The sequence below is a fragment of the Convolutriloba macropyga genome, chromosome 12, assembly GCF_964194025.1.
Source record: "Convolutriloba macropyga chromosome 12, txConMacr16.3, whole genome shotgun sequence".
Taxonomy (NCBI): domain Eukaryota; kingdom Metazoa; phylum Xenacoelomorpha; order Acoela; family Convolutidae; genus Convolutriloba; species Convolutriloba macropyga.
The window spans coordinates 9,737,827-9,748,621 of record NC_134479.1 but is presented as its reverse complement, the minus strand read 5'-3'; the positions used below and the strand labels follow the sequence as shown (position 1 = coordinate 9,748,621).

The 10,795-nt window shown below is 31.1% G+C and overlaps 1 protein-coding gene across 8 annotated transcripts in view; it reads left to right on the top strand.

Annotated features, from left to right (window-relative positions):
* The first annotated feature begins 725 nt into the window (after positions 1 to 725).
* Positions 726 to 10,795, top strand: part of LOC142350732 (MYCBP-associated protein-like) — an 81,941-nt gene continuing 71,871 nt past the window's right edge. For 2 of the 8 annotated variants that reach the window (XM_075402676.1, XM_075402675.1), the window contains exon 1: positions 10,276 to 10,795. This exon is cut by the window's right edge and continues 381 nt beyond it. Coding sequence is in view for 2 of the 8 variants with exons in the window: in XM_075402677.1 (XP_075258792.1) it covers positions 1,346 to 1,400 (55 nt within the window). In the remaining 6 variants the exon portion in view is untranslated. Of the gene's footprint in view, positions 942 to 1,251; positions 1,401 to 10,275 lie in introns of those variants that run through there. The other 6 variants (XM_075402678.1, XM_075402677.1, XM_075402679.1 and 3 more) reach the window with 6 other exon arrangements.

Sequence of the window (10,795 nt, the reverse complement as noted above, 5' to 3'; positions counted from 1 at the left end):
GATATTCCCTTCCATTCTGCCGGTTTCTGCCAAAGTAGCTATTTTCCGCAGTATTGTATCACTTTCAATGTATTAACATAGTAAAAACGAACACGAGATACACACATCGGGCATATCTGCCCTTGACGATTTGGGTATACCTCATCACTGTAATGTAGCTTCGAAATCTTACTTATTCAGAAGGGCTTCTGATGACAAGTCACCATCAAAGACTACAATTCATTCAGTGGCCTTTGCAATTGCTTATATCGAATTGGGTAAATTTGAGGGCATTGATACTTCTTTTTATTAAAGCGTATAAGCATGGTTAATTACTTAAATTTTTCATCTATCCGATCAATTCTAGTTTCTTTTTCCTGTCCTGGTTTTTGCACTTTCACAAAAAATCCTATAATTTGTTGCTTTTGTAACCATCTTTTCTTAGTTTACTCTAATTGTAAACAATTTTACGTAAAATAAACGTAACTCTGCAACAACAGCAACAAAAAAAATAAACCTTTTGCAATTTCAATGACTGATTTAATACCATGTTTTAGAAGTCAAAATTTTTTAAGCAAAACCAGAAAAACGTTCGATAAGCTTTAAGCTCAGGTTAAAAGGCAATCTGTTAAACATTCAACTATATATGCGTGAACAATGCTGGTATAAACAATAATAGTAAAAATATATTTTCTACATGTATACTGAATTTGAAGCGTGATTTTTAAGCCTTTTTTGCCGTACAGTATAAAACAGCTGCATGTTCTGTTCACGCTATTATTGATATTTGCATTATTTATCAGATCTAGTCTGTGCTTTTGTTAGTAATTGTAAACACGAGTCAAAGGTAAACATAAACAGATTTGTTCAAGTGTTGCAAAAAACAAGGAAAACGAGGAAGAAGGAATAAAGAAGAGGAGTCAAAGTTGTCAATATGGCCAAGGGGAATCTGAAATCTAGCGGTAAGTGTGAAATCTTTTCACATTCTTTCCCAGTTTTTCGCTAATCAGCATTAAACAATACTTGTTTTTCTTAAAAAAAGTAAACAAACCAGAAAACGTATATAAATCATATATTGCTGCATACTGGTTGAAGTAATAGATAGTTTATTGTTTATTCATGTCATTTCCTTAACAAAAATTGAAAAGGAGCTTTCCCAGAATTATACTTCATAATAGTGCTTTTTTAAATAAGATAACTCACATCAAAAGAGTTTTTATATTGAATTGAATCGTTTTATCGTTTATTGCTTTACTTTCTATGGAACATTAAATCCATACAAAGACCATTAGGTCATTACTAGGGACCGTTTCAAACAGAAATAGCCTCTGATGTTTTCTGAACGGTTTAAAGGATTGGAACAGTTATGAGCTATTATCCATTACAAGCCGTGGCTGAGTCTTCTTCGGAAAATAACTTCGGTATGTATTTTTTTCAGATTAATTAGACGAGAGGGAGAAAAATAAGCATATTATTATCTTCTTATAAGCACCCAAAGACAATCTGTATCGTTCAGCGCTGTACTTTTTTGGAGTGGACTTGATTTCGACAATGAAATTAGCTTTATATGCAAAACTAGCGAACTATTTACGGCTTTATTTGAATGTCACAGAGCTGATCAATGCGGAATTTCTGGCAGTAATGGTTTGTCAACTGTTTCAATTGGTTTCATGACAATTTACCCAATTCCAATTTACCCAATGCTCTGTGATCTTTTTGTTCAATTATCCGATTGCAGTCGCCATTAGCAGTCGCTATTACAAGGATGGTTTAAAATGTTTGTGGACAAAATAATCCCATGTTCAGTTGTAATAGTTTCATATCAAGTCCCACAGGCCATTTAATTATATAGTCCGCTGATTCCATGTTCGGTTGTGATAGTTTCATATCAAGTCCCACGGGCCATTTATTTTCTAGTCGGCTAAATAGTCGTTCTGTTTAATTTAGCAATGGGGGTAAATTGGGTTAGTTGGCATTGGGTAAAATGGCAGGTTGGGTAAAATGACATTGGGTAAAATGGCATTGGGTATGATGGCATTGGGTAAAATGGAATTGGGTAAATTGTCCTGACACCGTTTCAATTATTTTAAATTGTTTTCAAAGTAAATTAAGAGTCAATTTTACCGACAGAAATATTTCAGTATTAATTTTCTAACATTTAAAATTCTTTTTTCAAGAAAAAAATTACGAATTTTCAGAAATAAAGAAAACGCTAATTATCTAACAATAAGATAAACTTGCATATGATGTTCCGCCCCCCCCCTTATCCTTATTTTTTGGGCTTATATGTGTAACAAATAAATCAGAAGCAGGAAATTTTCAATTTAGCAAACATTAGTTCATGCTACAAAACTTGTTGTATTCTAAATTAATTACAGGCATGTATACAAGTGATGTTAAGAGATGTGAAATTGTTTTTTCATTTCACTCAAATGGTCAAAAAAATGAACGGCTCAAAATGTTTCAAATTTGAAGTCAACTGCAATTTGAAAAAAAACTGAGAGATCCTGGGAATCAGGGAAACACCTGATTTTGTCAACACGAAAGGTGAAACAACTGATTCTGCAAATACAAAATTTCAACCCAAAAAACCTCAGCTAATGAGCTGTAGAACTCACCAAAGAAGTTATTGTCTTCTTGTTGCAATATCACATAGTCGTAAGAGAAGCCAGAGAACGACGAAAAAACGTAGCAGCAAAGATCCGGAAACCCAACCTAACTACTTGACAAAGTTATTTCCTCAATATGATCAACCTCAATATGAAAAAACTTTTTAACCGTCAAAAAATATGAACCAAAAACCAGAAACATAAACAACTAGAAAAAATCTTGCAGACTATATTTTTTTGCAATGACTCACCGAAATTTCCACTGTCCGTAAATTTTCGGACCTCATCTTTTTAAAAGAGTATTTTTTAAAGTTTTTCAAATTGCATAATAGAAACCAAACCAAGAAGCCTTTCATTTACGCTTCGTTAGAGGGCTTTGCAGACTTGACGAGACTGACGTTTCATTAACGACACTGAAAATTTTCTTTCAAAAGGTCTTTGATGCTAAAGACCGCCCATCGTTTTTTCTGTTTCCATTTAGCTTTGAAAAATACTTTGTGGCAAATTAACAAAAATGAATGAAGTAATGAAATCACTAAAACCATTTGGAAACGAATGTGTTTTGATCAGTAATTTAATTCTGACACAACTTAGAAAGCTAAATTATACTGAGTTAGAGCTTTGAGGAAACTTTGTTTACGAGGGCAAAAATTAGGATTCAGTTTTATTTTATTCATTTATTGTTTTTCTTACTGTTATTTGTTTCTTTTTTATGTTTTCCTTGAAAAATTAGTTTCAAGGTGAAAACAATAACAATCATAAAAAGCCACCTAAATCCGTTACATCAAATCCGATCAAATTTAAGATCATCAAAATCAAAAGAAATTTGCTCTAAATTTTGAAGTTCTATTGGAACGAAAAAATTGGAAAACATGAAAACTATAAGCCATCAACTGAAATCTTTGTAAGCAAACACTTATTACGTCCTAAAATATCAACAGGCCTGCAAACAAAAATCTCAAAGCACCGACATGATCTCAAGCGAAATTGGACAGCAAGAGCCAACGAACAAAGTGGAAGGAGGATTAATATATTATAGCAGAAAAATGAAGCATCTTGGATTAATATTCTTCATGTGAGCAAAATTTTGACAAAATTTTAATTCCAAAACCTTCTTTTAGAATGCGAAAGGAATATTCGCTCTCACTTGAGCATACAGAGAACATGTAGAGATTTTTGAAGTCTGTATTCTGTCAAATTTGACCAAAATGGTCACAAAAGCCTATTTGGTACCTCTTTTATATATAAAAAGCTCAATTTTCATGAAAATTGCTAATCAAACGGTTCAGCAACCTTACTCTACCTTTATACGTGAAACCAAAAACAGATGCATAAATTTTTGCAAAAATTGTGGATAATGTGAACAGAAACGACACAAATCAGTGAACTGATCTGAAAAATTCAGACTGGTCTAAATCAGTCAACTGATCTGAACTTCGATTACTCCACGGATAAAGGAAGAAAACTTTTTTAATATTGTACGCTCTGAGCTTTCTGTTGATACCACTCTTGTCTTTCTTTGTCAGGTATATCAATGGGTGGCAATTGACTGATCAAAAATGACAAGTTGACACATAGTTCCTCCTCCCCACTAATCTCGGATGATACAATTAAGAATTTTTTATCACTTAGAAGAATTGAAGTCATTTTTTTTCTTAGTGCGTATTTTGCTGATGCTAAAATCCCAATAACATTTTTGTGTTTCTGATTATTTTGGTGCTTTTACTCAAAAAATGTCACTGCAAACTGTTCTCGTGGCATCAACGAATTCTTGTATGCTATGGCTTGTAAGTGTTAATAAAATTGAAATACGTTGTAATATTGCCACACAAAAAAATTACCAAATCAAAACTTGATTCCTATTCTGAGGTTATGTATCTTCCAACTGCTACAGTTATTAGCATTCTGAGTCTGCAAGACTGCTTATTACATATCTTCTGTAATATATTGAGCACTTTCAAACGTTTTTCTTCAATTTTTATAACATATAAATGATTCTTTGAACATTTCTGTTTAATGGCCACTTGTATCAATAAGATTAACAACCAATTGACCATTTTAAATAAGTCATTATACCAACGAAAAATAGGGTAAAAAAATTAAAACTATTACAAGAAGCTGTTTGGACTGAGTTTAGACCGCGTTGTCATGTACCGTTTTTTTTTGCATAGCATAAAAGAATTTAAGTCTGACAACAATCATTGATAATTGACAGTGAGGACGCACAAGGCACTGATGAAATAAGTTAAAGAAATCAAAAGTCTACGTTTTTAGTATACGTAAATAACAATAGGTCACCATAAAAAAGACGACCAAAAAAATGAAAAAGTTATCATACTCAGCTGTTCAACGGCTTTGCATAATGATTGACTACAAGAAAGCGCCTATTCGGGTCTGCTGCTTTTGTTGTAAATATTTTTTTGACAGACTGGCTCAAAATTGACAAACAAAAGAAGACCTTTTTGGTTCATTCTCTTTTTTCAAGTGTCAGTTGTCTTCTCTTAAACGCAAAACTAAAAAAAAACAATTTCATATTTTTTATTGGAGCCAGTTGCAATGCTTCGTTTATTTCACTGACCTAACCTCTCAGCAATCAAAACTTCAGAAACCAAATCAAACCTTTTCTTCAAAGTCATTGAAAATGAGTCAATTAGTCATCTAATCAGTAGAACAATGCTTTGAATAAATCCAACTTTTTGATATAAATTCTGGGTTTTATGTTCCATTGGATTTAATCACTTTTTCACTCTTTTTATGTCAATGAGATATTTTTTTCCTACTCACCATCTGCAGTGGAAGAGCGTTCAAGTTGTTTTGAAAAAAAACGAAAACTTTTTCTAAAGCGCTTAAAATTATGCGAAAGAAGAAACAACAAAGATGAGATATCTATTTTTGTTATTTTATTATCCACAACAGGTGCAATGATTAAACGACTATTTGGAAAATTTTTACAGCATTCTATGTTTTATGTGTTCAAATTATGAGGAAAATTCCTCTACAAGTTTTCAACAAAAACACAAATTAATGTGTCAAAACATTACAAAATAATTCAATCTATACTTGACTGAATGCAATGTCTCATAATATCAAAAACGAAATAAGTTTTTCTTTCTTTCAAATTTTTCAAAACAGAGAGCGGTTTGATAGAAAACATGAAACGTAAAACAATCAGTTTTTATTTGTCTCGTAAAATTTCCAATTTTTTCTTTTTCCTGAGTTTCCAGTTTTTTTTCCTGGGTCTCACATTTTGCCTGATCATACAGAAAAATAGCTGGTCAAGTCTTGTGCAGTTAGTATAACCAAGTCATCTTTTACTCAAATTATCTGCCGAAAAACTACTATACGAATAGCTCAAGAATTGAAAAAATATTCCAAAAAACTTAAATTTTTCTGTTTTTCATTTGAGATATTTAACTTTAAACTCACTGCAGAAGCAAAGTTGGTTTATACTTGTCTCACTTTACTGATGTTGATTCTTGGGAAAAGCTGTACTCTGAAAAAAAATTCAATCAAGTAAAGTTAAGAGATCGTTCACGAAATTTAATTAATTACCTTTCGCCCAACTTATGCAAAATTTTGATATATTTTTTACTACATTGGTTTATCATTAAAAACAATTCATCACAACGTTTCAATAAATTAACAATTATAAGGATTCATTTGTTCTAATTCTGTCTTTTTCGCGATTATCGATCCCTTTTCTGCTCGTTAGACTGGGCTTTGAAGTGTATGATGCTGTAGCACCCTTCATCGTATGTGCGGTTTTTGAGTGTGAAATATTAAATATTTATGTTTTTAAACTGAGGATGCATTTCAGCAATGTGGAACTACACAAAAATGGAAGCCGAACAAATATAGACTAATTGATCCCTGATTTTGAGTGCTTCAATTTTTTTGCTATCTAGGCTAAACTTATGATTAAGTGACTGTTTTTATATTAATTTAAATTAGATTTTAAGAGTTTGTAAGATTTATGAGAAAAGTTTTGTTTTGTATCTGTTTGAGCTGATTCTTTTTGATTGGGAATAATTGCTAAACTTAAAGACTGACATTGTTTTCATGAGTTGGAAACATTATCATCAAATCGACTCAGGTCTGAAATAATTAAACTAAATGGACGAAAATTCGATAATTTCTCCGCAGCAAATATTTTCAGTTGCTTTAGAGAGCGATCAAAAATCAAATTCTTAATCAAATTAATCTTCTGCAAAAATTTTTCTAAACCGCTGCTTCTTTTTTTTAATCTTTAATAAAATTTTCTTTATTATAAACTATTTCTAACTACATATGAATTTACTTTTTTTTTATTTATATCTGGCTTTTTCTAGAAAGAGTTAGAGAACAGTATAATATATTGTTTTTTTGGCTGTATGATACAAAATAATTTTTTAGCATAACAAAGTAATCCTTTTTTTAATTATAGCGGATGACAAGTGATCTAAAATTATATTCCTGGAGAGGCACCAGAAAAAGGCACAATTTGTTTCCAAAAAAGTATTAAATGTGTTTTTCTATCACAAATATTCGCTTATTATACAAGAAGTTTCAGACGTTTGTCTTAAAAACGAGTTCACACAAGTTTCAGCAAAAAATTGAATATCAATTCACAGAGAGTATTTATGTTATCAGGTTGTTCCATGAAACATCACTCGATCAAGCAATTTTTAATTTTTTATCCTTTTTTTCATAGTTTATATGAGGTGTAGTTCTGTTTTGGGTGGTGTTTTTCAAATTCAGTCAACCAAAAAATCCTATTGTCTCTTTTGTTCAATAAAAACTGTTTTATGGTGTGTCTTTGGTTTTCAATGCACTAGTTTGAGTGTTGAAATTGCAGTCAAGCAGGTGCATTTCTTTGACCAATTTCTGTAAATTTTTTCTTCTGTTGTGCCAAAGTTTTCGTTGTTTTGTCAATGAGCAAGCCAAAAAAACTTTATAAATTAAACTATCGGTCAGAGAAACAGTAGTATCTAATTAATGAAAACGTAGAGAAAACGTAAGGTTTTTAAAATACACATTTTTCTTTTTCATTTGATTTTCAATCACAAATATTCACTTCTATGCACGAAGTTCAAGATGTTTGTGTTAACAACGAGTTCACGCGTGTCTCAGCAAACCAATTGAATATCAATTTGCAGAGAGTATGTAGATTATCAGGTTGTTCCATAAAAACATCACTCGATTAAGCAATTTTTAATTCTTTATACACTTTTTCATAACTCGTATGATTTGTAATTCTGTTTTGGGTGGTGTTTTCCAACTTCAGTCAACCGAAAAATCCTATTTGTCTCTTTTGTTCAATAAAAACAGCTTTATGGCATTTCTTTGGTGTTCAATGCACTAGTTTGAGTGTTGAAACTGTTGTCAAGCAGGTGCGTTTCTTTGACCAATTTCAGTGATTTTTTCTGTGCTGCCAAAGTTTTCTTTGTTTTTGTCAATAAGCAAGCTAAACAACTTTATAAAAGATTTGAAACCATCAGTCAGAGAAACAGCAGCATCTCATCAATGGAAACGTAGAGAAAACGTAAGGTTTTTAAAATACTACTTTTTTTCATTTGTTTCTTTTGAGAAAATTTGCAAAACTTATTGCAAAAAAGTTTGAGCAAACATGTTAGCTGATCTATTTTATGAACAATCTGCAAGTTTTCTTCTTTTCTCTCCCTATACTGTTTCGTTGTTTTGATTTATCTCTCATTCAATACAAACCAAAACGAGAAATATCCGCAAATTTTTTTGTGAAGAAAACATTGTTAACGTTCCAGTTTGTGATTTATCTATTAAAATTCTGTCAACTAATTCTCTTCATTTTCATGTCTAAAATTCTCTGACACATGCAATGACAAATTGTGTTTGTTTTGTCAATTTTGTCAGTATCAGTTTTTGTCGCTTAATTGGAAAAAACTGCTAAAAATTGAAGTTGTATGTAACTGAGGACTCCTTTGAGGATTATAAAAGCTGGGGAAACCTGATAAATGGAAGGATTAAAAAATCTAAAATATTTCTGTGAACTCAGTCATCCCAGTATTTTCTGTTTTTCCTGTGCAGCACTTTCGATATGTTTTGATATGTTAACATGTACGGGAGTTTTGGGCATGAGAAGTTGCCAATTTTTTGAGAAGTTTTTCGAAGAAGCGCACTGAACCAGCCAGTTTTTACTCATAAATATCAAAAAGTTTCTCTCATTGAACATTGCGCTATAGAGATATAAGCCTCTTGAACGTCTGTATATAGTAAACATTGGTTTTCGGATAGGAGGGTCGGATAATATTTTACCAACGCACAATACCGAGCCTTCATGTTTTCCTTTGATTACATATTGATTTTTGCAGTCATTGTTGCGGCCTTGTTTACAGGAGCAGAATTTTTTAAGCAATTTTTATCGAAAAGCTTTAAAAACTGCTCTTTTCACAATTAAAAACCAACTAATTCCTTATGCGGTGTTAATTTTACAAACATTTGGCAATAATACTCAAAAACTTAGTCGCCTATTATTCGTTTATGGCTCTATCAAGGTCTGTTCTTAGTGTTGTAGCCAATTATTGTCTTAACTTTAAAATGCAACCACTTGTTATGATAATTTTAGATTCAACAGTTATGAAAATTACCATCTTTTAATTTTCATAGATCCAAATCGTGCTTTCCAACATTTGAATTACAGGATAAATAATGAATTGTTTTCAAAAAGCTCAATTTGGTATATTTTTTGATGTTTACATGAATTGCTTACATTCGTTAAAAAATTGTTTAGATTGATGAGACGGAAGGCTGTATTCCTTCATCGCATTAGAAGTTAAATATTAAAGTGTTTACACAATACTCTTTACACACTATTTTTTCAGCCGCTTATAAAACTTGTTTAAACTAATTCCAGTCATAATAATAGCTCAAAATTGGCTCCAAATAGCCTCAAAGGAGAATAAATGTTAGATCGCTTATTTTTTTGTATAAAGTTGATCCAAGTTCTGCAAAAAATAACCAATAACCGTAGAAGTTGAATCAATATTCAGTTTTTGATCCAATATTTAGCTTCAAATAGATAATTTGATTGCTTGCGATCAATACTGCCTCATAGCTTTATAACAGTAGCTTTATCTTTATAGATTTCATACCAAAAGTTCTTATTCAAAGTTATTTATCAAAATATTTAAATTTATTGTATTAGTTTTCTTTTCCGGAAAACAAAGTCTGCACAGCTGGACAAAAATTTATGTTATTTTCGTTAACGAAAAACACAACAATGGATTGCTCCTTTTTAGCGAAAAAAATCAAAATAATTTAAGAAATTTTTTAAAAAAATTTCCAGTTTATTCGTTTTTGTATTGCTTAATCGGGGTGGATTGAGCTGAAAAAATTCAAAGCAGCACAACAACCGCTGAAACAAAGGGAACAAAACCATTTCAAAATTTTATCATTATAATACCGCATTGAATAAAGCGGTATAAACGATCTATTGTCTGAAACAAAATTATTATAGACTGTGTTTTGTGGGAATTTTATAAGGATAGTAATTTTCAAGAAGAATGGCGCAGTAAATCCTCTTTTTATCTGTCTCTTCTTTAGTGTATCGTAACAGGTGTATATTTTATACATATATTCATATGCGTATATCTGTATGTCTATGCACAGAGCGAATATTTCGGGGATATGGATTAATTATTAATAAAGATTCATTTTTCTTCACGTTCTTAAATGGTCAAATGAAACCAGAATAAACTATAACGCCATCTTTAAAACGTGAAAATTTGCTTTGACATTTTTGTTTTTGTTCATTGAAAGTGTTTTTTGTTCAGATTTATTTTTCGGACTATAAAAAGTGGCAAATAATTTCAATTTTTTTTTTTGAAAACTCGAAACTTGGCAAAAAAAATCTTCATAATTTTTAGCCAATTTTTTTTCTCCAGGCCATTTTATTTTCATTAAAATGTGTAATTAAAACTCAATTTGAGAACGCTTGTCTTTGATTTACGAGTTACGATCAGTTTTTGAGTATTTACTATTAAAACTAAATTACCTGAGCATTAATTAAGTGTTATGTTCTCGTCGCGACCAGTACTTTGATTAATTACTTGCAGCTGTTAGCCACATTTTTGCTCACTGAAACTAAAACCGTTCATATAAAACCAAATCAAACAAAAACCGCTAAGAGCAAAAACCTTTCAAACGAATCGAATTTGTCTGAACCATAAATAAAAACAAACAGAAGAAATAAC